Source organism: Aethalodelphis obliquidens, unplaced genomic scaffold, assembly GCF_003676395.1.
Source record: "Aethalodelphis obliquidens isolate GAN/ISIS:26980383/991018 unplaced genomic scaffold, ASM367639v1 scaffold2, whole genome shotgun sequence".
Lineage (NCBI taxonomy): Eukaryota > Metazoa > Chordata > Mammalia > Artiodactyla > Delphinidae > Aethalodelphis > Aethalodelphis obliquidens.
The window spans coordinates 69,296,102-69,323,966 of NW_020837946.1; the positions used below are offsets into that span (position 1 = coordinate 69,296,102).

Below are 27,865 nucleotides of genomic sequence, written 5' to 3' on the forward strand. Positions count from 1 at the left end.
ATGGCACCTCGTGTGAAAGAGGAAGAATGAATCGCCCCTAATTTGTATGACCACTTCTATTAATCCCCTTTAAGAGGGAAACAAAGTGACATAAAAAAACGTAAGGATTTCTCGTCTCCCAGAACACAGAGGTGCAGCCCCCTGGACCAGAAATGCGACCCCTTCCAGCTGGGCTCGGAGCCCCCTAGCATTCACACGTCCTTTTTGTTCAGGCATTGATTGGGCAGAGGGGAGAGGTTTGCCAACATGAAAAGTGGTTTCCTCCATGGCAAGAGACATGCTACACTTCCTCACGACTCTTTGAAAAAAATATGTTTTTTCCTCTCTGTATTTAACCAGACAGATGCCACTTTTCACACATTTCTACTAGGCACAACTCCATCCAGGGGAAACAGGGAAATGTATTAAAAAGATAAGGCTGTGAACACAGGTCTAGAGAGGGGAATGTGTTTCCGAGCTCTGTAATGAGAACACCAAGTGTACTGCACGCCTCGGCTTGCTCCGTAAATGCATTCGTTTTGAATCACTAAATAGAAGAGGGAAGCATTTTTCTTCCCAAAATGGGAGCTGATGAGCGAGGAAACAGCGAGAGTGAAGTGAACCAACAGTTTTAAAAGACCATCTCCTACCTGCTCTCGAATGTAGTAAGGAAATCGAAGTCGTAAAGAGATATATTCCTTTCAGGCTGGGATAGATCCTCTTCTGCTTAAACGACATTATGTTCTGAGAACTATCTTTTATCGAACTGTAAAAAATGGAAATTTTGTTCTATATTTCCATACAACTATTTTTTTTGGGTAAATTGTTGATCCTATTTAGCAAAATGGAAAGGCTTATAATAGAGATGATAACTATATGAATGTTTCCGTATGAAATATACGACAGACATTCCTTATGGTATCTAGTCCAGAAATGATTAAAGAGTTTCTAAGTCTGACTTTCAAAAAAATTATGTATAAGAAACAGGGGGGAGGGGGAAATCCCTCAAATTACAAACCACCTCCAACTAGAAACAGTCAAAAATAATATTAGTCTGTTTCAAGAAAGCACATTGTGACATCGAGGAAATTGACTTCTTAGAACTGAAAGGCTAATGCTAATTTTCTCACACATATCAAGACACCACAGCGTTATCCTCCATAGACAGAAGATGCCTAAGGGTAACAATAACCACTGCTATGTGTTGAGTGTCCTGTGTAAGCCTCTTCATGTTTATTCTTTCATTTACTCCCCATCAAAAATTCCCTAGGAGTTAGATCTTTTGTCTGCATTTTCTAGGAGGAGAATTTTCTATTGAGACCCTCTGATTGCAATCGGCAAGTAAATGAAATATGGGTTTTGAGCATAGGTGTTGGGAGGACTTTCTGAAGCTAAAGTTGTACTGAGATGAGGCTAATGTGCTTTAACGTGTTTCGTGTTTCCTATTATTCTCTAGTTTAGACCTGCAGAACCTCATTTTACCTCTGACGGGAATAGCTTCTACAAAATCATCAGCAACGAAGAGGGCTACAAACACATTTGTCACTTCCAAACAGATAAGAGAGTGAGTATTTTTAAATAATTTATTTCGGGTTGATCTCCTTTTTTTGAAACTAACTTGAAGTGGAAATCATTTGGTAAAGTCGATCACTATGTACCAATAATCGGACTAATTCACATACCCCAGTGGTCTCTGCAGTAAGGTAGGATGGGGAAAAGAACCGAGATTATCCCAATTCCTGATGTAAATGATTTAATCCTCTCCTTAACTTTGATCAGAGAGAGAGTCTAATAAACCTCTTTTTTTAAAAAATCCCATCAGAATTGCACATTTATTACAAAAGGAGCCTGGGAGGTCATTGGGATAGAAGCTCTTACCAGTGATTACCTGTAAGTATTCTAATAATCAGTAGTATATCAATATATTTGTCATAATCATGCCATTCGTTGCCCAGAAATAAGGAAAAATCTTCTACAAATAAAGAGTAGTCTATTTGGAATGTGTTCAGGACTTTTTTCTTTTTAACATACGGAAGCCTTAATGATTTTCACATATGCTCAGCAGACTTGATACCATGCCACCAAGCAGCTCTACCTCTTGCTCTTACCTGCTTTGCATTAGAAGAGCTGGAGCCTCTTTTTCTTAAACGTCTTGGAACACTGAACTAGCGTTCAGGGGCATTTTGTTAAATTTCAACTGATACTGGATTTTTGGAAGGCTTGGAGAGGCTATTGTATTTGTCCATGTCTCGGCCTTACTCTTTGGCGAATGGAAAGCTTTTCAGAGGCTGTCAGCTACCACGCATGAATTGATGGGATAGGGAGTGTTGTTTTTCATTAGAATCTTAGGCACTTTTTATAATTCTTTATTGGTTTCACCACGGAGGAGTTTTACCATTGCTCAAAGCAGTTTTTGAAGGTCCTGTTTAGAAGTGGCTCTGCCACTCTTAGGAGGATGGGGCTCCTGCCACCGAGTGGTCTGTGTTATGAAACAGAAAATATGGAAAACAGTGTAAATAAATGGGGTGTCAACTTTAGACTAGTTGTCCAGTCATATTATTCTGAAAGAAGACTTTCTTTGAGTTTTTCCTTGTCACTCTAATTAAGGGAGTAATCCCCATATTCAGATATTTTAGTCTGTTAAAAAAAGAATCCCCTATTTAGAGATGATGGGGGACAAATGGTTTCTGAGGATGAGGGGGCAGGGAAGAATGATAAAGGAAGGGCAAGCACTAATGCACATGCACTTGTGTGAACGCTAGTGCTTGGTGTTGAGTTAAATGGAGTGTACTTGACTTTTGCTTCAAAACAGAATTAATATATTTCATTTGTTTTCTTCCCAGATACTACATTAGTAATGAACATAAAGGAATGCCAGGTGGAAGAAATCTTTATAAGTAAGAGTTTTATCGAGTTGTTGACTTGACCTTTTAGCTAATGAACAATTTCTGGCTCTTGTGTTTTTATTTTATTTTTTGCCTAGTCCTAATATATTAAATTGGAACTACTATCGAATGCTTTTATTCCTTGATAAACCAACCCACATGTCAACAAAAGAGCATGACTTTATTAGATGCTTTGTGATATTTCCAGACAACGGGAGGTTTGAGGTTATTATGAATTAATCCATGCATTTTTTTCACATTTTAAAAGTTTCTGAGTATTGCTTTGGCATTCTGATATCTTTGAAACTAGAATACGGCATTATTCAATTCCTTCTTTCATTTTTCCTTTCATCAAGTACTTAACTTCCACCATTGGTTTTACAGAATCCAACTTAATTACCCCACAAAAGTGACGTGCCTTAGTTGTGAGCTGAATCCAGAAAGGTGTCAGTACTACTCTGTATCATTTAGTAAAGAGGCGAAGTACTATCAGCTGAGATGTTCTGGTAAGTATGAACGAAGGACAGGGAGGGAGAGCAGGGGCTACCCCCAAAATTCCTCTTGAGTAGCTCCCTGCATCCCCTACCCTCTCTGGACAACCTTCTTACCACCCTCCTGGCTCAGTGTCTCCATCCCTGAAGGCTTCCCTTCAGTGCCCAGTTTCTGCCCTGCTCAGTTCTCTCCTATTGAATCTGAGTTCTTGATATCATATAAGTCCTATTCCCTTCACTCCCGTATAAGTGGTGAGCTAACCATCTCTCCTTCCTCTTCTAACCAAGAGCCTTGCTTTAGACTGAAAGCACATCCCAGAGCTTATGTACGACAGAGGCACTTCATCGTTATACACATACATGTTGTGCATTTTTTAACCCAAATTATAATTTTATGCACTTGCCCCTTGAAATGAGAAAAATGTATGTAGGTGGTGCCTGTGACTCAACCTGCTCACAGCTTCATCTTCTGTTGCTATTGTTATTATTGTTTTCTTTAATATAAGTGAAGAAATCTGGACAAGGAGAGACAATGTGATTTCACAGGTCATGCAGCTAATAAGAGGCCCAATGGGATTCAAACACAGGCCTCTGCTATTAACACTAAGACAGATTACTTCTCAAAATGAGAGAAAAAGTCTGGATATTCTGAAAAAGAACTGTGAATCGCCAAAAAGAGGTCTTCAAACCATTTATCTGAACCTTTTTTTTACTGGCACATTTTCTTTAATATATTTTCTTTGTAGTTCTTTACTATGGCTGTTTCCAGTCACCATTTCTTGGGCACCTGTTTTATATATACTAGGCACTGTGCTCAAGTTTTGTATTCATGATCTTGTTGATCCTTTAGAAAGAAAACTCTATAATGCAGATATTATTATCCTCATTTTACATGTGAGGAGATTGAAGCATAAATATGCTGTCTTACGTCACAAAGCAGGAAAGCCAGGGATTCAAACCCAGGTCCCTATAATGCCTCCACTGTGGTTCTGATCAAATGTAAAAATTAATATCATGATCCAAATGTATCAAAATTAAATAGCTCACGAGATAGCTTTTTCTATACATTACCTTCCACTCTGCAACTACCACAGTTGGGATAAATAGTGAAGATCTGAGTGTGTGCGAAAAAACACTTTTCTCATGCCAGGAAGGAATTGCTTATCCAAGTCAGGCACAGTGCAGATGTGCCGCCTGGTCCAGGACTCCGCAGTGGGGGCAGCAGCGGGGGGGGGATATCTGCCATTTGGGGGCCGGGGAACCTGGCTCTGGAGCTCCACCCTAAGGGGGCGGGGCCTGAGAGAGGTTGTGGTACTCGCTGGACCTCGGCGTTAAGAGTTGGGAAGGATAGCGGCTGTCGTTGGGTCTGGATGGCTTAGTCCACAGATGAGGAAATTGGACTCAGGCATAGTAATGTGCGCAAGGCGCCCAGCAGGGTCAGAGGTGCATTTTCTGTTTCATTCTCCAGAGCCCTGTGCCTCTCCGGTAATACTTCTTACACTCAAATTGCGTTCATTTTAAGGAAAAGGAAAATCAGCTAACACTTAGTAAGCTTCTTATCCACTGTGATATTCATTCTATCAAAGCTAAATGGTGTCAAAATTATATCAAAGTTAAATGGTAACAAACGCTATTTTTGAAAAGTATGTTATCTTCTTCAAAAAAAAACAAAACTCTAAAATATACCTTTCCCCGATTATGTTAACAGGCCCTGGTCTGCCCCTCTATACTCTGCATAGCAACAGCAATGATAAAGGTACTTTCTCTTATTTCACCCTCGTTTGCTTTTCAGGAAAGCGTGTGTGAATAGAAGCAACATGTACTTAGCACAATGGGATTTTCTTTGGCTTTAGAGTGTCTTAACAATGACTTGAAAACAAGGCTTATAACCTGAAGTACGTGTAGTCCCATCAGTGAATCGCCCACTTGTTTGTTATTGCTTTGCACAATCCATATTCTTCATGTTGTAACAAATGACTGCTGTCTCAATTATTTGTTTAGAACTGAGAGTCCTGGAAGACAATTCAGCTTTGGATAAAATGCTGCAGGATGTCCAGATGCCCTCAAAAAAACTGGACTTCATTTATTTGCACAAAACAAGTAAGTTAAATTTCTGTTGGAACATAACTTTTCATGGAAACACCAGTAAAAATATAACTAAATATAAGTTTATCTGACAATATGTATTTTATTTTATACGTAAATCTGATGTAAGGTTATTTTTCCATGAAATGCTCTGTCACAAGAACCACTAGTTTTACTTTTCTTTTAATTAAAAAATACAGTACCACTCTATGTAACATATTATTCTAAGAGGAAAATACTTGGAGAAAATGCATTATTGCTAGTTCAGTCTCATCCCATTAGTAACTATTCTACTATTAAGTATTAATTGTGTTTTTAACTTAATGATATCCTAATATATTTTACCTTTAACCCAAATAGATTTAAAATAACTTGTATAAAAAAAAATAGGGTTGGCTATAAAATGTTGAAACTTCAGTCTCAGGACAGAAGTCTTGAATTTTCGCTAACCTCCTCCCCGTGACAGGCCCTGGCCTGGTGGCCTGATCATGGATTACGTTCAGGGACGACTAAGAACAAGGGGTTTCTTTGAGTAGGAAATCTTGTAATTTTGTTGTTGTCGTTTTTATTTGCTTGCTCGTCTTTTCTATTAAGGGCTCACAACTCATAGGGGAGGGGGAATCCATCAAGACTGATTTATTTTAGATTCTTTTTAAAATATAGGATAATAATGGAAGAAACTCAGGTCATCCAATTTTAAATGGCAGGCAAAGCACGGAGAGTAGAGGGTACTTTTGAAGATGAGCTTAGAGCAGTGCTACTGAAACTGCAGGTGCTTGTGGATCACCTGGGACCTTATTAACGTGCATATTTGGAGCCAGCAAGTCAGGGTAGGCCCAGGATTCTAAGTTTGTAATAAGCTCCTATGTGATGCCAGTGCTGCTGGACCTTGAATCTGGCTTAGCCGGCAAGGGCTTAGAGTTCTGGAGACAGTCCTGGAGAGCTATCTGGACCGTCTGGTACAGAAGGGGTTGAATCTTAAGATGTGACCTATTAAATATTAGGATGTGACACCCCCCGCCAAAGGAGAGACGGTGCATCTTCCAAAAGATAGGAAGTAAAACACTTCCAATCAACCAGTGCTGATTCAAACAAAGGGGAGATCAAGTGTTGACTTTGGCATATTTATTAAAAACATCATTATCAACTGATAGTTTGACATTCTACTCAAATATAATAAAGATTAAAACTTTTGTTCTCATAAGCACATTTAGTCAGAAGGCATAAAATAACCAGCAAAATACAAATTGAAGAAAAATCTATCTATATAAAGATTTTACTCTTAAACTTTTAATTTTTCCTCAACTAAAATAATTATAATAAACAAAAAACAAAAGAAAGATAAACATAAGGAAGAACAGCTCTAGAGATAAGGATTTTTTTCCATACAGGTTAAATCTACTGAAGCTGGAAATAATCTTATTAAAATATGAAACAACCTTTCTCTTTCTCTCTCCCTCGCTCTCTTTAAAAAAAAAAAAAAAGATTAGTCTAACTAATTAGCCTGAATTTGGGAGCAAAGGTAACCGATTTATTATTTAGGAACAAATTTTATTAAACTGATGTTAAAGTTAAATCAAGCACAGAGAATTAAACAGACCTGCACAAGATCGTACAGAACAGTTTGCCCCACATAAACCTGATCTCATTCTGTGAAACACAGAGCTGAAAATGGGAACTCAGCTTTACGGTCTGGGATGGCAATAAGAATTACAAAAATGTTATTAAATCAGAATTTTAAGATAGAGTTAAGGCCAACTAAAAATCCTAAACATCTTCAAAGAAATTCAAGAAGAGGAAAACATTTTGAGGAAAACTTAAAACATAAGCCATAAACAAACTAGATGAGTAGATCAGATGCCAAAGAACAGAAACGAAAAAATGAAACATCAGCAATTCCAAGATGCCCTTTTATTTTACAAGGCACCAATGTATTTAATAGATCCATTAGAAACAACCTTATTGTTTTAACCTTAAACTAGTATTTTAACCTGAAAGAGAATATGTTTATATCTGAAAAACATGCTGAATCAAATCGGTTCATTTTCTTTTTCTATTCTAATTTAACAAACTGCTAAACTCTACATGTTATTTATCACTGACAAAGATAAGGAACCGAAATCATGTGCTAATAAGTGTTCTTAATTCACTAATTAACCTTTCTGTTTGTTTAGAATTCTGGTATCAGATGATCTTGCCTCCTCATTTTGATAAATCCAAGAAATATCCTCTGCTAATAGATGTGTAAGTATTCAAGATAAGGGAATAATTTAGAAGTTAACCATTGTACATCTTTTGCCCGGTGCAGCTTACTGAAAAATAGAGCCAAATGCATCCTTTCTCTCTTCCTGAATCATTGTAGAGCAGTTTTAATATTTCTTCTTCCATTCTGCAATTGCAAATCCAAACCTGTGTTGTTTTCTACCATCTTTCTAATGGAGAAGGTAGACACTCTTCTTCTATCATAATGGCATATGGAGTTTGTTTTGATTTTTTTTCCCCCCTGAACTCCAAGGGAATTCCAAAGAGATTCTCAAGTCCCCATGTTCTTCCTTACCTCATGGACATTTTAACAAGCAATAGATGGGTATTAACAGTCTTCACAGTTTCCTTATCTCCAAATTTGCCCAAACATCTCCCATTGGTAGCCTTTAATTCATTCCAATGTCAGGTTTCTCTTTCTTTAGTCCCTGAAATATGCCTGGTATTTTCCATTCCCTTTTTTGGTGAAGAGAAGATGTGATACAGGAAAGTATTCATTATAATTCAAACTTCTCCAAGTCCTAGAGAAAGTTCTGAAATCAAAAGTCTTTGAGCAGTAAATAAGAGCTCATGTGAGGTCTAAATATGGCGTCTTTGTAAAATATTTTTGATAATTACTAGGAACATATTTTACTTCAATATTTCCAAAATTGCCCTGACCTCACACAGAATGCCACAATGCCACTCTTCCTGTCCCAACTTGCCTCATTTCCTTTATTCAAAATGAAACAAACCAATAAAAGTTCTGGGTGCCTGCTGCATGCCAGGTAATTTGCCTTATTTTGTCCACACAGCAAGCCGATGTGGTAAGTTCTGTTGGGCCCATTATACAGAAAGGAAAACTGAAAACTCAGAGATACCTTCCTGTTGCTACTAGCAAAAAAAAAAAAAAAGAAGGGATACAGATACTAGCATCAGACACGGCCTTGTTCCGCTGTGTTTACAGTTCCATGTAAACCAAACATAAAAGCTCAAAGAAAGAGAAAGAGGTATTTTAAACTTCCAGATATGCTATTTGATTCTCATTACACCTAATTTAGTCAAATATTGACTACAGTAGCATTCACTTGCTTTGGGCCTTAGCCCCAATACTAAACAACAAGGATCCTTTACCTTTAAAAAAGAGTGATATTTTGACACAAGCGTTTGTTAAAAAACAAAAAAGTGATATTTTTATATTCTTGGACTCCCCAGTAAGTAATGACTAGATCTCCCCTTCATTAGGAAAGTTAAAAAAATATGGTAACTTTGGTGCCCATTCTTTTCAGTGACTTTCCTCTTCATTTTCATATATGTCTAAATCTTTGTTTTCTATTTTTAAAAATGACGTTGTTTAATCTTACAGGGTTAGGTAACTTGATACATAGTTAATATTAAGGGAAGCTATTACTCTACCAAATATAAGACCATTGAAAGGACCAAGGCATTTCACATGTTAAAAAATGTTTACTTGCCCAAGAAATTCATGAATTCCTTCTTCTTTTTAAAGATAGAATGTTGCAAAATCTAATGTAATATTAAAGTCATATAATATTTTGTTTAAAACTAAAGTTCTTTTGACTGCCATCCCTAAGGAAAGGGAGGAAAATGTTAGCAAAGTGGTCCAAGCAGGACTTGTCCAGTCCTGTGGAGGGAAGAGTGAGCAGATGAATAGGAGAGACAATCTGGGGAGGGAAGACTTATTGGAGAAGATCTGGGTCCAGGAGTCCTGTAGATGGTGCAAAGAAGACGTATTTACATGAGATCCAATGAGCTGTAGGGAGTGTCTCTTGATTAACAAATGAAAATGAGACGGCTTGATGGAGATTGTACACACAGCTGTGTATGGATAAGTTATAGCCTATATGAAGAATGCAGCTACGAGGGAGTTAAACTTGTTAATGGATAGAATGCCAAACAGTATACCCATCTTCCAATATAGTCTCTTTGTTTCTCCTCTGAAGTTTTAAGGAATGGTGTTCATTCATACTTTGGCCCATTCGCAGTGCCTTGTGGAGCCTTAGTGAGCAGCACCGTCCTGGGCACTGAGGCACATGCGGCGCATATCCCACAGCAGTCAAAGTCCTTAAGGAAGTTCCAACCAAGGAAACTTGTAGTCTAGGAATGTTTGTAAGCTCAGTCAGAAAGATATATTCAAAGCTGTATTTATTGTCATCCTCATTGTTTTCTCATAACACAGCTCCCCTATACCAATTATTAGAATATTTACTTCTTTGATCTCCAAGATATATACGACTTAGAAACCGTTGGCCTGTGAAGTCTGTGTTTGATAACAGTTTTCAAAGATAAAACTGATGGGCCTCTTTGGAGGAAACACACAGCCATTATAGTCATGTTGCCAAGTTTTAGAGGACCCATTGTGGACACCCCCGGTGGCTGGCACGATTTCAGGCTCATGAACAGGAAGATGTACACTTCCTGTCCACAGGGGATAGAAATGCAAGCACTCCTCATTTGATTCAGGAAAACCATAAAGGCTAACAGTTTGGGATTTTTCACAGATATGCAGGCCCCTGTAGTCAAAAAGCAGATGCTGTCTTCAGACTCAACTGGGCTACTTACCTTGCAAGCACAGAAAACATTATAGTAGCTAGCTTTGATGGCAGAGGAAGTGGTTACCAAGGAGATAAGATCATGCACGCAGTCAACAGAAGACTGGGAACATTTGAAGTTGAAGATCAAATTGAAGCAACCAGGTGAGTGACTAGGAGATGAATTCAAACGTCATTTGATTTCTTTCTCCCTCCATTTATATTTTAAAGTTGTGAAGTGTAAAGAATTTAAAGTGTCCTGGGATGAATCTTTCATTCTTGGGCTGGATTTTTAGTGAAGAGATTATGTTTAGACTTAGAAAGAGAGTTGACCTATGTGCTACCACCTTCTAGGAATTGGGACTCAGAATTCATCAAACACATGGACAAACCGAGGAATAAATGTACCCCGGAGTAAACATCTAACTAAACAAGCAAGCCAACCCTGTAGTCAAGGATAAGTAGAGGAGTTTGGTGTACATTTACCTTGGAGGAGGGTGAGAGCTATGAAGTCCTAGGAGTGACTCCCACATTCTGCTGAGTGAGGGTTACTCCCTCAATTTGGGAAAATTGTGGAACACGACCATTGTCGCTCACAATTATAAGGGCTTTGTTAAGGATGAATGACATCAGTTATGAGACTATAAATAGATGTGATATGGCTTAAGAAAGGTTTTAGTCATGAATGATGGTTACCCTGGAATGCACATGTAACATGCAGTGTTTTACCTGCATTCTCATTGAAGCTGCACAGCAACCCTGAGAGATGGTTGTTCATACCTTACACTTCAGGTAAAGAAATGGAGGCTCTTAGGTTAGGTAATTTGCCAAGACTGGTCAGGATTTGAAACTAGGTCTCCCTCCAACTTACATTCAATTGCATTCAACTGGCAAATGGGAAATGTAGTCTTTGAGTTTCTATAACCAACTGCATAGATGTCTGGAAAGCAAAGTAAATTCGTGATTTTAAATAATGTTGTGAAACCATAAGCTAGGAAATGGAGAAAAATTGTGAATGATTAAATGGACGGAGGAAAATGCCTTTAAAAAGAGGAACAACCAAAGAGGAGAGAAGATGACAATGTATTAAGTATCCCTAAGTCTGTTACATCAAAGTTAATGATTAGCTATTATCCTTGAAAGTAAAAAAAAAAAAAAAGGTTAGATAAGAGAGAGGATAAATTGGTTCAGGAGTGAGGCTTTGATATTTTACAAACACATTTTTATTTATTCAGATTGGTCCTCTGTGAGAGAGGGCATGATTTCCAGGTCTTCTCAAGTCTAAAATGATAGAATTGTGTTATCCACAATCTACAACTCCATTTAAAAAGTAATGAGTAGCTGCTTTTCAGCAACTAAAAGGAACTATACACAACAACACAGATGAATCTCGCAGACTGTTGAGTGAAAGAAGCCAGGAACAAAAGTGTATATCCTGCACGGCCCAGTTTATATTGGTACAAATGCAGGTGAAATTTTTATGGAATCCAATAAAAGGAAGACATTTCTTTTTTTCTTTTTTCAAAGAGAGAAATGACACAGAGGCTTCTGGGTGATAGTAATGCCCTGTATTTTGGTTCAAGGTATGCTCACTCTGTAAGGTTTACCAGCTTGTACAGGCATGATTTGGTGCACGTTTCTGTACATATGTGTTCTAAGTTTAAAAGGTTTGCGTGGAGAGGATAATGAGTTGAAAACTATTTACATTGATTTTTTTCTAATATTGCTTAACTCAGGGCAGTCTAAGACATATATCATCAATTGAAAACAAAGCTTTTTAAAGTCACATATAAGTCAATGCAAGGGTCCCCTTCCTCCCTTGACGCTGCAAAGTTAAGGGCCCCATTTGCTAGAGTTTTTTTTAAAGTAAACAAATTACCTTTTGATGTAAGGCTAAGATTAAGAAATAGACGCAAAAAAAAAAAAAAAAAGAAAAAGAAATAGACGCAAAGAACCTTTTTCTCCTTTCTTTACCTGGATTCCAATCCTGAACACAATTTAATGACAAAAAGACTTCTTAATCCATCAAGGAAAAATTGCTTCTTATTTAATAGTGCTGAGCTAACTAATCAACACCCATCATAAGAAGGGATGTATTTAGAGAATGATGTTTAAGTTCTCAGGTAGGGGGCCCAGAGACATTTCTAAGCCCTACCCAGATGTTCTACACACCTCTATACTTCTCCATTGCAGGGACAGCTGTAAAACATCTGGAGAGATTTAAATTCAATTATGTAAAGAAAAGTGCATCTGGGCTGCAAGTTTTTATATAAAGCTGTGAAAAAAACAGCCAGGATTTGTTTTCTGTGAAACACACACACACACACACACACACACACACACACACACACACACATTTTTTTATGGACTCCAACACAAGTAAACCTTGTTCATCTGGCTCAAGTTAAAAATGATAGACATCAATCTCAGGTGTTTATGTGATTGCTGGCAGCAATGAATCTTTGTTCCTGATAGAATGAAATAGAGAACAAATGGCAGGGTTTCTCACATTTGTGCAGTTATCTTAGTTTTCTATACACAGTGTGATACTAATTCGTGGACTTGTTCCATGTATTTTAGACAATTTTCAAAAATGGGATTTGTGGATGACAAACGGATTGCAATTTGGGGCTGGGTGAGTAGTTTGGCTGATGAATCTGTACACCTTCCTTAGTGAATATAACCCAGAGCAGGATCATTTACTGTTGTTTGTACATATTTGGAGGTGAAAATCATGTCAATCATTTCAATCTAAGAAGGTCCAATGTCTTAGATTTCTGGGCGATGAGTCCCCCCAGGCTTACGCTTTTGTTTATTACAATGGGATAGGGAGGTGAGGAAGGGAGAAAAAGAATAAAGGAGAGAAAGAAGGATAAAGGAAAAGAAGGATGGAAGGAGAGAGGGAAGGAGGGAGACTTTTTCTCATGAGTCCAAGTCAGTAAAGATTTAGTGTTTATTGCTTTTTTGGTTTTGGGAGGTTTTATTTTGGTTTTGGTTTTGGTTCGTTTTTTGTCTTCAATTAGTACTACCCAGCAAATTTTCAATACTTTCCCCCTTACACCTGCCAAGAAGAGGGACCAGGGCTCTGAAAGTGTAGTCTTTAGCTACTACCCAACTAAGGCAAATTTAAACCTTCTCTACCATGCTTTCTATCTCAAAAGAGGCACAGTATATAAAGATGTGAGAAATGTGGAAACTGCGACTTGCTTACCATATGTCCTTAATTCCTTTACCTCCATAAAAATAACTGTTTCCATTTCTTAGTCATATGGAGGGTATGTAACCTCAATGGTCCTGGGAGCAGGAAGTGGCGTGTTCAAGTGTGGAATAGCCGTGGCGCCCGTGTCAAAGTGGGAGTACTATGGTAAGTGAGCACTTACAGGTACAGAGTTACTGAGTGTGAACCTTCACATTCCAATGACAAAACCATTCCTTTTTGAGTTTCAGTGTTTCTACAGTAAATAAACGGATTCATCTTAGAAGTACTTTATGGATACCTGAAATGAAACAGTCTCACTTATTCTGCCATTGTGAAATGTTAGACGGTAGTAAATGCTATCTACACGTTTAGTTACCAACCAGTTTTGTTTTCTAAATGTCTTATCAACAAATTCAGTTTTCCACATTTTAAAACATCCCCAATGCTACAGTTCTTGAGATAAACCCTTCCTTCTTTTTATTCTAACTTGATTTTGAAGCTTCGCATATTAGAACAATAAGAGAAGTATGTATCTCTTTCCCTTCAGGTAAAAGTCAAATATAAGTAGGACTTTGGGTGGAAAGAAGAGACTAGGGCAGGGGAATTCCTGGGGGTTTTGTTTGCACTGTCTCTGAGTAGGTGAAAGCCACTCTAGAATATCCTGTTCACTGCTGAGAAAGTATTGTTCTATCATACACATGTAAGGTATAATTCCCAAGTGAGAGCAGGTAAGCAGTGAAACACTAGGTAGGGGGGAAGAGCCAGAGGTGGTGAGAAGGTGAATTATTTTCCTGTATCTTTTCCTACCCCATCCCAAGTCCTTTATTCAGTATAAGGATAGAATCATTCATAATGAATATGCTCATTAAATATTTAATGTCCTAATATATCGCAGTACCAGTCCTGTGGAAAACTCTTCTTTAAAGCCTCTCCAAGTCAAGAGAAGCCAGTGTATAAAAGAGACAACACCGTCTTTTAGTTCCAAAAAAAACTGGAGAACATAGTTAGGATTGATCCTCACAATAGATTTGCTTTCAGGTAATTCTTTCCTGCTTAATATTAATTGTTCTATTGGAAGGCTTGTTTTTGGAGACCTCTGGTGGTCAATAAAATAGAAACAACGTTTGTGAGTCTGGAACTACATAATGGTAAGAAGAGAATGTTATTAAACATATATGGACCAACCTAACACTTGGGAACTTTCTAGAATTCTTATATATGTGCAAATTTGAACAATATTACTCAAAAATCAAATTGAAGGAGTACATAAGTGGTATTGCAAGACGTACTTCTAAAAGTTTACAACCACAACACTAAGCATTTTTTAAATAGTATTTTTAAAATTTGAGACCTTCTTACACATGTAAACCTGGTTAGCATAATAAGAAAGGGGTATTATGTTCTAGGACAAGAAGAATTGTAGCTGTTTGGGGAAATTTTTATTTTGCCCTTAAAAGCTATTCCCCCACCCCCTCCGTTAAATGTATAACCTAAGTTATTCATATTTAAATGTTAAAAGATGAGCATTTTAGGAAAATCTTATACTTTAAAAGTGTACTTTAAGATACTATATTTTATATATTAGTGTCCTCTAGATATGTAAAATTGCTTGTAGTCTGTATTCACTTTAATCAAAATGATAAAATATTGCTGTTACTCATTTTGGAGGAAAATATTTTGATTTCCATAGGAAAAGCATGAGCAATACACATGGAACAACTAACATTAGTTATCAATGTAGTTTTTAATCTCCAATTCCAGTCATTCACAAAAGGTTAGGATGTTGTTTAAGCTTGTTATTTTGATGATATATTTTTCTAAATAATTAATTAAATCAATATTGAAATACCGGTACAATTATAGTGAAATTCAAGCCATTAACCTATGTAGCACAATGGAAATATTTTATACTTATTTATTTACTGTAACCTGGTCATGTTTCAAAAACAGTTATTTCAGATTTTTAAAGTTATATTGGAATTCAGCCACAGTAAATTTTCTCACTGATATTTTAGGAAATACACACACACACACACACACACACACACACACACACACATATATATATACACACACACATACATTTGATACATGATTTAATTTTTTTAAATTAGGTCAAAAATATGTTTAAATAACCAAACCAACAATGCATATGTTTTTCTGCCATATCTATAGATAAAACAGCTTATGTCACTTCAGCACAGATACTAATGTAGTCTGTTTCTCAATACTCAATAGTTATAACATCAGAATTGAGGCCTCTCCACAAAATGAGAGAAAACAGATGTTTAACTTGCATTATGATGGAGTAGCTGAGACGTTATAGGGTTTTACAGCAAATAAATGATAACTGATTTCTTTCCTTTTGATCTGTGTCCCCCCCCCCACCAGAAACAATATATGATTTAAGTAAGCAACTAGTAATTGAAAATTATGAGGAGTTTCCAGTAGGAAAGAGAGTATCCTAAAGTAGAGCATATACTGACTGATGTCAGGACCAAGAAATTCAAGACAATTGAGACATTACCTGACTTGCTAATCAAGATCTTTGAGAGGGTCAGAAGATAAGGTAGAGTCCTTATCACTTAGCACTTCCCATTTGACTTTTCTGCAGGTGGGTTGTTGATTGGGTTTTAGATCACCTGGTTTGGTCTCCCTCTGCCCTCACAGGAAGGGCTAAAGGGAATGGACTATAGGGCTGAGTATGGAAAGGCAGGAGTCTGGCTGCTTTAAAAAGCCAAGTAGAGATCATCTGGAGGAGATATTCTGAGGGTAACACTATAGACCTTTGCACAAGTAAAGAATATGAAAGCATATAAAGTAACCTCCCAAAAAGGGAAAAAAGTTTTTATTGTATGAATTAAGTTTTTTTCTTTTCTCCATCACAGACTCAGTGTACACAGAACGTTACATGGGTCTTCCAATTCCAGAAGACAACCTTGACCATTACAGGGTAAGAGATGGTGAACTAGATCCATTTTATAACCTATTTATAAGTGGTATAAGAACATTTTTAAGTGGATCTATTCCAGAAAATATATATTTTTTTATTTCCAATGAAATTCTTGTTAAAAAGAAATAACACAGGTGGTTTAGAGATACTCCAATAGCTTCCCGTACTATATTCTGCATAATTACAGCCCTTATCGTACGCTATATAGGTCACAATATGCGTTCATTTGGAAATACAAAGCAACACCAGATAATTACTTTAATTATAAAAATTTCAGTTCAGAAAACATGTCAAATTCAACGTATTCCTTTAGAGCCCAGAAGACTCTCTAAACCTTTAACTACATATTAAAATTTCTCATGGTATTATCATAATTAAGTTGTATGGACAAGCCTATAATTTTCTTATTCATAGCCAAATATGTACAGTTTTTTTCACACAAGATTTGAGTAAAGCAGGTGAGGTGTAGGTACAGGAGGGTAATACTCTGAAAAGCCCTTGAACCCAAATTACTGAATAGCATCCACGGGCTGGTTGCCTGATGGAAGAGTCAGTGGGCAGGTTGCTGTGCAGATGGGCTACAGCATCTGAAATATGGTCTGTGTGTAGCCATCATTGGCGGCCCCCGTGTGCTAGTGTGGGTGCCACCGCAAAGCCAGGGTCCTCTCTTTGGTGGCAGCCTGCTGCAGCTGGAAGTGTCAGCCAAAGTACTAGGGATCCTTCCAACACATTGCCCCCCAACCAGAAAAAAACACAACTTTCCTGATTCTGTCATGTAAATTGAAAACCCTGAAACTTACAGATGACAAGGTCAATCATCTGATGTTTACATTCTCCGCAGGATATTCAAAACTCCTCCCAGGATAAAAAAAAAAAAACAATAACCCATACAATTTAAGACCACAATTTCTCCTCATCTGCGCCACAGCTCTCAATGCCTGGGCCTCCTATTCATACATCGCTCTGAGCCATATTTGTACATTTTTGTAAGATGTCATCATTATTGTTGGTTCTGAAGCCATTTGATCAAAGCACAAGAAAATGCAAATAAAATGTCTAATTTTGCGAGATATGTACAGACAGTTTAGTTTTACCTCTTCCTTTCAGTTTTATTTAGCAAGGCTTGTGGGGGAGGGGCGGGGAGGTGTATGCGTGTGTTTGTGCCTGGGTGTGTGCGTGTTTTCATCTCTGTTTTTCAGTCAAGATAGAAAAGTAACGACCTGTAAAGTGTGACGTACCAATCATCTTCCACTACAAAGCAGTCCCGTAATCAGGTTGTCCTTATTTCTGCTGAGTGTCCCACCTGATACTTTGGACTCAGTTTTTCCCATTCTTTCTCCTCCACATCCAATAAGCTGCTTTAGACATCCTTTCCCTGCTCCATAACCACATTGCTGCTGTCACATGACTACCTCCTTCTACAACAGTAACCCCATGGGTCCCCCCTTAGCTTATCTTTCTACACTCCAGCCTGTACCACACAGAGGTGTGAGGTTAAGCCTCACCCGTAACACTTTCATGGACTTTTCCTGTGCACTCAACTAGTCCAGCCCTCATTCTTTACCCAGGTGTTCAACACCTTTCTTAGAATGGCCCAGTCTACCTGGAATGTTCACTGAATATTTCTGGGCCTTTCCCTTTTGTGCCTTTGTCCTCTGTTCCTCGACCTGGAATGTCATTCCTCCTCTGTCTTCATCCACTAGGAAACTTGTCCTGCTCATCCAGAGGACTAGCATTCTCTCTTGACTCCCATGACATTTTCCTTGTATATCTTTTTTTTTTTTTTTTTGCGGTACGCGGGCCTCTCACTGTGTGGCCTCTCCCGTTGCGGAGCACAGGCTCCGGACGCACAGGCTCAGTGGCCGTGGCTCACGGCCCCAGCCGCTCCGTGGCATGTGGGATCCTCCCGGACCGGGGCACGAACCCGTGTCCCCTGCATCGGCAGGCGGACCCTCAACCACTGCGCCACCAGGGAAGCCCCCCCTTGTATATCTTTCATCCTCAATTTATCCATCTTGGACCCATTGTTAGTTTGTACTCCTTTTTCTCCTCTGCAGTATTATTAGTCATTCAAGGCTTTGCTCAACATTGTATTCTTTGGATCACCCAGTGTGAAATAGAAATCTTAAAACCTTTTTTGAGTTAATTTTAAAACTTTTTGAAGGGAAACATTGTTATAAAAATTATATGTCTCCATCATTTCTCTCATTTTACGGCTGGAATTTTCTTGCCAGTGACCCGAACAGGATCCCTCCTGTGGTGAGCCATATTTGGGGCATGGCTAAAGGGTGTTCTCAAATATCCTAAAGTACTAAAAACTCCCAAAAACATCAGAGGTGTACTGCCCGGGACCCTCATCCTGACTCTAGAACCTGGTGGATGATGAGTCAAAAGTTCATTTTAAAAATTCCATTTTGAAAGCCTTTGAACCTAGAAGTACAGGGTCAAGTCTAAACCTTGACATCCAAGGAAGTCCGTAGCACCTACCCTACTGCACTTCAAGGACATCAGCCAACAGGGTGTTTCCTCTGCAACCAGCCCTCCCCCTAGAGGATAATTCGTTTTAATCTGCCATGTCAACCTGTATCTTTCTCCAGATTTTCCCATAGGCTTTTCCTTCCCACACCCATCCCCCTCTTCTCCAGCTCTACCCACCACTGCGGTGGCCATCTTCATCTCTCCCCTTAGATGGTCTCTGCCTGAGGTAGTCATGTAAATAGAAGTCTCTTCCTCCTACCGATGGCAATACACGAACGCTGGGAGCACAAAGTCACTGTCTCACTTCACTGCACAGATGGCACCCGGGGACTGTTTAATCCTTCCACGCCAGAAGTCGGGTTTTTTTGGCACAAAATTCATTGCTGGCAATGGACACATTAAAACTGCCAGTACCAGAGAGCTAAAGGTTCCCAATGTGTTACTCAGAGGAATTATTTGGGTGGGCGACAGTTAAGGTGGGTAGGAGAAAGTAAGGCAAATGCGTTCACTGTATTGTTTCTGCCCTGTAAGTTGCATCCTCAAAGTGGAGAACTGAATCTAAGTACCTATATTTGGTGCACAGCAGGCTTTAGAAGAAAGCTGCCTTCCTTTGTTTTTTAAATGAGCCTGTGCTTTTGTCTCTGGCAGGAACACATTCAAAGATTCTATTTTCCTCCAAGGCCCCAGCTGCCCCTCTGGACCCCTGTCTTCTTTTACTTCTCTTTCCCAGGTTGTTTTTATTTCCTCCCGTTCTCTCTCCTTCTCTCCCTCCCTCCTTCTGCCCTCTTGGAAAAGACAAAGGAGACAATTCCTTACTGGCTTTCGCTGCTCTGTGCATTTCCGTAGGTCAGGAGGAAATAGTTTGAAAATGAGTCCCAGGTAGTCTAGACTATTGACTTTCTTCAGCACATCCAGAATAGGAATGATCGAAGTGTGTAATAAGCAAGGTCCTGTGATCGTTGTACACCTTTTCAGCTATAGAATCATTATCAGTAGCCAGAATTACAGCCTTTGGAAGAGAACGTAATTTTTAATAAAATTCAAATGAGGAGAGGATTCATTTTTAAGTCATTGATGACCCAGATTTGAAAGAATTTAGACAAGCACACCAAGAGAAGCACATTTTGTGAAATAAAGGTCCTACTTACCATTTAGGAAAGGAAGTTGAAGGAACCATTTATATATGCAAATGGAACAGGCAGGGATGTCATGTATAGTTGTTCAGCTTGTGCACTGCTGGAAGCTAGTCTATGCTTCGTTCTCTAAGGCGTGCACCTCTGGGGCCGCATCCAACCGGAGGGAGTGCCTTTTCTTATTCTCACAAAGCTGCCATATAAGTTAGGAGACCCTGGGACTAAGGCTTGGACACAATGCAATGACACAAACAGTGATTCCATACGACCCTGTTTGTAGATAGTCACCTACCCACTGCCGAGTGGCAGGGCAGGAGCACGTTTAAAGGATACCAGGGACTCAAAGAGGAAGGAAGCTGTTCATCTCCCTGAAACTCTGAGAAGCTGGTCCCAGAAGCTCTAAGTAGGCAGGCAGGGTGGAGGGATGACAGTGTAGCTAATAAGCAGTATAAGCAGACTCAGTGCCATGAGTCTCAGTCCACAGCCGACAGAAATGGCGACAGATTTGAGCAAAAGAATCAGATGGACAATGAGACAACCCTCACCCCCAATAGCGATAAGCAGATAGCAACCGTGGTCCCACCTTGAGGAGTGGGTTCCTGACTAACATTGATGAATGGTCTCTCTATGGTCAATCACAGGTCTTTTAGTCAAACCTGTAAAAAAAGTATTAACACCTGGTAGGCTTTCATTCACCCATTCAAGGTGCCTGGTGTTTTAGTTGTTCAGAAGTTGATTACCTTGTTGGTGAGACAAAACATACAGGCAAAATTTTTGAAGAGAAATAAAAGAGTAGTAATAGGGTTTCCCTGGTGGCGCAGTGGTTGAGAATCTGCCTGCCAATGCAGGGGACATGGGTTCGAGCCCTGCTCTGGGAAGATCCCACATGCCGCGGAGCAACTGGGCCCGTGAGCCACAACTACTGAGCCTGCGCGTCTGGAGCCTGTGCTCCGCAAGAGAGGCCACAACAGTGAGAGGCCCGCACACCGCGATGAAGAGTGGCCCCCACTTGCCGCAACTAGAGAAAGCCCTCGCACAGAAACGAAGACCGAACACAGCCAAAAAATTAATAATAATAAATAAATTTTTTAAAAAAACAAAAGAGAGTAGTAATAAAGCATGAACTTGAACATGACAAAGTGCCCAGTATGTATGGAAAAGACTAGTAGTTCCAAATTGTGACTCTGGAGCCCCAGGAATTCTGTGCCTTCTGAGCATGTAGGGAGGGAAGGGAAGTGGCTGAGAAGTTAGGGTTTCACCTCCCCCAACTCCTCTCAACCAGGGGGGGGATCTGGTTTCATTTATTTCATTCATTTTTTTAATTCACTTAGTAAGTGGTTGCTTCTATGGCCAGACACTGTTCTAAGCTCTTTCCATGGGTTATTAGGTTCAGTTCTCCCTCAGATTCTCTGAGATAAGTGCTCTAATTATCTCCATTTTATTGACCCAGAAACGGAGGCACAAAAAGTTATATAAGATGTAGCTACTGAGGGGTAGGAAAGGGAGAGGGCACTTATCTGGAGCCAGTTAAGGAAGACTTCTGGGAGATGCAGCGGAATAGCGTAGGTGCTCTCCACAGGCTGCCAGAGGGACCGACAAGGCAGGGGAGCACAGTAGACACACGAGTGGCAGCAAGCAGAGCTGGTTTTCTGGGGGTCTGTGAAGCAGGTTGGGTGAACCGAGGGATGACACAGAGCAGGGATGTGGGAGGAGCAGGCCACGTGGTGGCTAATAAGGCAGGATGGGAGACCAGGGAGGGAATGGACTTCCAGAGAGCAGCGTCAGATCAAGGGCAAGAGAAACAGGGCCCAAGTCCTGAGCCTCGTTGCCAGGAGAAGAGGGCAGCCTGGAACACACAGAAGGGACTGATTTAACTTGTAGAGGAGATTTATTTTGCATTTTGCTCAGAATTTGATAGGCTTTTGGCAAGTGTATGAAACAGTCATAGATTTGGCAGTCTTCTGCTAGCAGATTTGAAATGTTCAATCCTTAAGAACTGCTGCATCGTTAGGTTATGCAAAACAGGGTGCAATTTTGTAAATATGCCATCTTGTACTGATTTGACATTTGTTCTATTATCCTAGAATATGCCAAAGGGAGAGAGACCTTCAGATTTAAGCCAAACCTTAACTTGTTTGTTGAGTGCTGATAAAATGTTGACTGCTGTGTGATCTTTAAAGAAGCCAGTGTTGCTGGGTGAGGCCTGAGGTAGGGCCCCCTGTAGGCGGATGGGAGCTCTTTCCTTGGCATCTCACCTGTACAGTTGTTTGATGGATACGGACAAGTAAAACATCTGATGGGGTGGGTTGAATTAATTTTTCCTTAAACATTTCCTGTGGCCTCTGTTGTGGCATTAATGGTGCTTCCCCAAACAGCCTCACTTAATATTACTTACGAGGCTTCGGTCACAAGTGGAAGAATGCACAGAGTGAGTCCGTACACTCGGGGTACTGTCTCACTGAAGTAATAGGGTGTCCATTACACCTGTGGCTGTTTGCTTTCTCTACCAGAGCTTGGAAATGACAATGCGTTGTTTGGCTGCGAAGTGAAGGGACACTAGAATATGACGTTAAGAGGCACGGACTTTTGAGTTTGACCTGTGCTAAAATTCTGTTTCCACCACCTATTAGCTGGAGAGGCTACTAAACCTCTCTGAACCTCTGTTTCCTCATCTGAGTAATGGGGAGAATCAGAGCTACCTCATGGGATTATTGAAAGGATTAAACGAGACACCTATGCCTGCCATGAAATAAGCTTACAAAAACATGGAGGCTGCCACCATTATTCTCAGGAAGCAAATTGTCCGTATGGTTCCTGGATGGCGCAAGGGGTAGCTTAGAAATTGTCAGACCTTCTGTTTCTCACAGTCCTTCCCCACTCTTATCAGCTCTCTCTTTTATTTCAAAAATACAAAGATTTATTTGCTGGAAGGTAACTGAGGAACCAGCACGATCCAATGAGCAGCTACAGATGGTTCTTCTTGGGGCTTGAAGGAAAAGCTCCTCGCAGAGATGCCGTGGATCAGCGCTGCCACTGGACCCATCCTTCCCACTTCACTTTGCCAGGCTGTTGCTGGCAGCGGGGCTCTCCGGAAGTTTCTAGCCTCGGGAGAGTGCCAACTGCACCACCATTGCATCCTTGCCCATTTATCACTCTAAACTTCCTTTTTAGGAGCTGGTGACAGACTATTCGGCTTCTAACTTAGTCATCCATTTCCTTTTTTATTTCTGTTTCCATCGATAGGCAAATGGGGATTATCCTGTTTTGGTGGGTTGAAATAGCACAATTGAATTATTTCTGGTCATTAATTCTCCCTTAACGTAGTGCATGCATTTCTTTCACTGACTTTGGCTGTCTTTCATGGGTTAAAGTGTGCCGGACTGTCAAGAGTCTCTCTCGATTGAGAAGCCAGGATGTTCAGTCTAGTAGGGAATGATCGGTGGTTCCAGAGGCAAGGTGACACAGCTGCATCTTTCTAGGAGGGCAGAATGTTCTCAGGAGCCTGCGAGCCCTGAGATGGGTGCGTGCCTGAGGCTGCCTGGCTCCTGTGCACTGCGAGGTCCCTCTTGACGCAACTCCCAGCGAGCAGGGGGACGTGTGCATTGGAAATGACACACTTATCTTGTGGTTGCAGGGGAAGCTTTTGTTTTATTTTTCCCTTGCTGCATTAAAGTATTTGTCTTTCTTTCTTTGTAGTGTAATATTGTTAATGTAAAACAATTTGCATCATGACACTTTTATCACAGTTTTCGTCTTTTTCTCAGTATGTTGCATTTCTCACCATGTCTAGTTCATCACAGCTACAGTGTGTACATCACAACATTTATCTTAGGCTCAGGGTTTTACTTGTTTATAAAAATTGTCTTCTTTCAGCCTGTATTCACTCCATTTAAGAAAAAAAAGGCAGCCAGAAACTGTTTTGGTCCAAACTCCAGTAGTTATCACATTCCTTGCTAACTGTCCTGCGTATTTATATGTCTCCTAACTATTACTCTATGTTTCAGCGACATTTCTCAGTCTCATGGCTCAGGGAGGTCGTGGAGCAGCTTTGGCTGTGCACTCTGCCACGCAAGGAAGGCCCGAGAGGCTTTTGGAGGGGAAGGGAGGTGACACAGCTGGATATTTGGGCCACGTCTAGGTGCTAAAGTTGACTATCTTTGGCACGCGAAGAGCTGGGTTTCTTGTGGGGAGAAACAAGGTGGAGGAGACAGCCGTGTAGCCGCAGAAAGGATGGTGCAGGAGGACCCGGATGAGGGCGCTGGGTCTGGGGCTCAGACTGGCAACGTTCACCGTTGGTGGCTCAGCCCCAGCCTCTGCTGTCGCCAGCTTTGAATCCTGCACTGGCCTTTTGGGAGATTGATTTTGACCCTTTCCTCTCTCCAGGGCAGGACATCGCTCAGGGTTCTGTTGCTTCATTAGGCTCTACATCAACCACACAGTCCAAAACGCCTCACAAGTCTCGAAGGTCTGTGCGAGCCAGCTCTCTTCCAATGAATTCACTCTAAGAAGGCATGAGAACGCAGGGGGCAAAGAACACCCAGTGTGTTTGTGTACTGCAAATCCCAGAACAGTTCAGTAACAATTTCTTTCTTCCTGTATCTTTCCTGGAAGACCACATCGTGAGCAGCTTGGAAGTTTAGTGGAGACTCAGTACAGCATAGGAGGTAAAAGAGGTTCTGCCATCAGAGCTCTGACTTCTTCCAGATGTAACCTGGTGTACTTTATTGTCTCTGTAGAAGTGGGGTTGCTATAGACCTATCTTGCAGGAATGTCATGAGGATGAAATAGAACAGTGCTTTTATAAGTCCTTTAAGATGCTTAGCAGAGTGACCGGCACGGAGTACACAATAAGTATCGGCTCTTATTACTAATGGCATGGTGTATGGATTGAGAGTGGGCAAAACATATCTTGGTAAATTTCAGAATGAGAATATTTTATTCCACCTCCCCTAGCTGTTCCCACTTGCCTCTGCAAAACTAGGACTGAATGTAGTGAAGAGTACAATATAATTGCCTACATTTCTTTGGTTTATTCCTTTAATTGATATTTAGCTCTCTGTTAAATGCTCAGGATAGAGTAATGAACAATATAAATTCCTCTTCTCGTGGATCTTATTGTTTAGTTGGGTATATGACAAATAAATATTGATCGACTTGAAAGAATGAATGAATGGATGGAAGAATGAACGGAGTATAATGTTGGGATGGATGGATGGATTCATCTGGGACATCTCACCGGATAACACGTTTCTTAAAGTAAAACAGAAGTGCGACTTTTAATGAGTCCTGGGTGTTTATTCTGAAAGTTCGTGGGTAAATTCTCAATTTGGGTCAGAAATGCCACATGGTCAGGACAAGTGGGACCCAGCCTGCACAGGAGTGGGAGGGCCTTTGCTCTAAGCTTTCCAGGAGAAGATCACCTTGATCGCCTCAGTCAACACAAATATGTTGGGTGACTTTGTCCTGAAAGTTGTAGACAGAATGTCTTTTTTCCAGAAACACTGTGTCACACCATCCTCACATCACCATAATTTAACCTTAAAAAAAGCCATGTCTCTTGATTTCTATCTCAGTGAGAGCAAGAAGAGTTCATCTTCCTCCCATTTCAAAGAAAACAACACTCAGCAGCATGTCTCTAGGTGCACAGCTCTCTGATGTTGAAGCTGGGGCTAGAATACAAACGTTCGGACCTTAGCCCCATCCCCTTCCAGCCAGACCTTCAGGGTTCCCATCAAAGTATTAAGCTGATGTTAGCTACAAAGATATCTGTAAAACACAAACCTTGCCTCTCATAAAGTTGACTTTGATTCACCAAGATGCTGCAGGATAAGCCGGCTGATTTTAAACCCATAGGGAGTCTACCGGCCCTTCCTCTGCCCAACAACAGAAGCAGAGTCCCGCTCACCCCTTCCCAAAGTTGCTACAATGTCTATGACATTCTTACCTTCATCCCAACTCTGCAAACATCTCCAAATTAAGACCAGATGACTAGTTCTATACTTTCAAAGCTTTTCCACCAAGGACTCCACCTTCATTCTAGAAGTCCTATCTGTCCAAGGTCATGAAACAGCCTTCAAAAAGCTGACCTCCCAGTTTTTTCTAATTCCCTGGCTTAATCCAAAAGCAGCACTTTCCCCAATGCAGAATGCGGCAGACAACAACACCCACTGATTTTTCTAAGGCCATACTTGATCTTTTTCACCCCTTTCCCCTCCCGTATGTTACATTTGCCTAGGTTTTAAACATCTGTTCCAAACAAGGTAATACTTGCTTCCCATTCAGAGCCTAGCAATGTAGACCAAAGTTCAAATGACATATTGCAGAGTATGTTTAGTTGCAAATGCTATGTACAGGCTCTTTGAAATGTAGCATGTACGGCACCATGTGACACATGGTTGCCATGGCAATACACTTTTTGGCTGAACTACAGCATAAGCCCATGGAACATACATTGCTAATATGAGACTCTGCCCTGTGCTAATGCATAGGACACAGCCAATCTGGGATCTGGGACTCAAGGGGTTTCGCATGCAGCCTGGGGGGGGGGGGGCAGATGCCCTCTTCTGCATGTACAGGGAAGATGTGGCATCCTCCCTTTCCGGTCCTGTCTCACAGGGACAGGGCATGCTGTACATTCTGCCATGCATGGAGACAGCATTTGCTTGAATATCGGTTTGCTATATTTTGTATCAAAGGGGGCCCCAGCTGAAAACATTTTATTTTGTAAACTGAAGTGAAAAATCAGTTTATGGCAGATCTTTTTTTGAATAATGACATTCTTTTTCCCAATTCCAGAATTCAACAGTCATGAGCAGAGCTGAAAATTTTAAACAAGTTGAGTACCTCCTTATTCATGGAACAGCAGATGGTGAGTTTCAGTTAATTAGACTTTTTAGTATCACAGACAGGTTTGCAATTTCACTACTGACAAAACAAAAGCATGAGGGGCAAGACTGTTACATTTACTTCAATAAAACAGTGTTGCTTTTCCACAACTCACTTGTCTTGGCCTAAATGGGATGCTGAATCCTAGAACTTCAAACAGTCCCTTTCTTCTTGTGCCTTTCCCACCCTTCCTACCAGAAAAGTGGAGCGGGCTTTTAGTTACTTTATGTTTCCTTCCTCTCCCTGCAGATAACGTTCACTTTCAGCAGTCAGCTCAGATCTCCAAAGCCCTGGTGGATGCTGGAGTGGATTTCCAGTCAATGGTATAGCAAAACTTCCTGCAAGGGGAGGGAACTTCCTGGTGGGGTCTGGTTCCCCTCTTGGAACTACTTCTCCTCACAGAGGTTCCAGGAGACGGGGGACGGAAGCAAAAGGAGTCATTTTTCCAATGAGAAGTTGAAGAAGTGATATCCTTGAGTCATAAAGAGAGTCATGTTCAATATCATACAGTTGGGGGTTGAGAAGCACAATATTGCATATCCTGAGAGGGTCAAAACCCTAGTCCTGTGATTGTCCCGTCTCTCCCTATTTTGATTAAAAAGTAATCACTTAGCCAGTGAATGTGTGGCAGAGTAATTCTAAAGTGAAACCAGCACGATAATAGCTCAGGTCAAATATGCAAATCCATCTATATTATGTGTTACTAGCCCTTCTAACAACAGTGGGGTATCAGTAATCAGTGCGCTTCAGTTTTTGCAACTTCCGTGTTATCTTCTGTTGAACACCACAGGTTATGAACAATTAGGCTGGTTTTATAAAGTCGGAAATGGCTAGAGCTGTTGTTGCCTATTCAGAGGATGTTTCTAGGTATTAAGTCAAATTCATTTTATGCACTAGACCTTTTCAGAGTAAGAAGAAACAAAGATTATATATGTGTGTGTGTTGCACTAGATATTTTTGTGTTAAGTCCTTTCTTGTCTGTAT

At 40.3% G+C, this 27,865-nt stretch overlaps 1 protein-coding gene across 6 annotated transcripts in view; it reads left to right on the forward strand.

Moving 5' to 3' along the window:
• The window catches only part of DPP4 (dipeptidyl peptidase 4), a 77,191-nt gene that overhangs the window by 47,268 nt on the left and 2,058 nt on the right, over positions 1-27,865 (forward strand). For all 6 annotated transcript variants that reach the window (XM_027129857.1, XM_027129826.1, XM_027129868.1 and 3 more), the window contains 13 exons: positions 1,436-1,543; positions 1,802-1,869; positions 2,823-2,876; positions 3,249-3,370; positions 5,064-5,111; positions 5,357-5,455; positions 7,615-7,684; positions 10,204-10,398; positions 12,814-12,868; positions 13,498-13,597; positions 16,321-16,385; positions 26,792-26,864; positions 27,131-27,204. In XM_027129857.1, the coding sequence (XP_026985658.1) occupies positions 1,436-1,543; positions 1,802-1,869; positions 2,823-2,876; positions 3,249-3,370; positions 5,064-5,111; positions 5,357-5,455; positions 7,615-7,684; positions 10,204-10,398; positions 12,814-12,868; positions 13,498-13,597; positions 16,321-16,385; positions 26,792-26,864; positions 27,131-27,204 (1,131 nt within the window). The remainder of the gene's footprint in view (positions 1-1,435; positions 1,544-1,801; positions 1,870-2,822; positions 2,877-3,248; positions 3,371-5,063; positions 5,112-5,356; positions 5,456-7,614; positions 7,685-10,203; positions 10,399-12,813; positions 12,869-13,497; positions 13,598-16,320; positions 16,386-26,791; positions 26,865-27,130; positions 27,205-27,865) is intronic.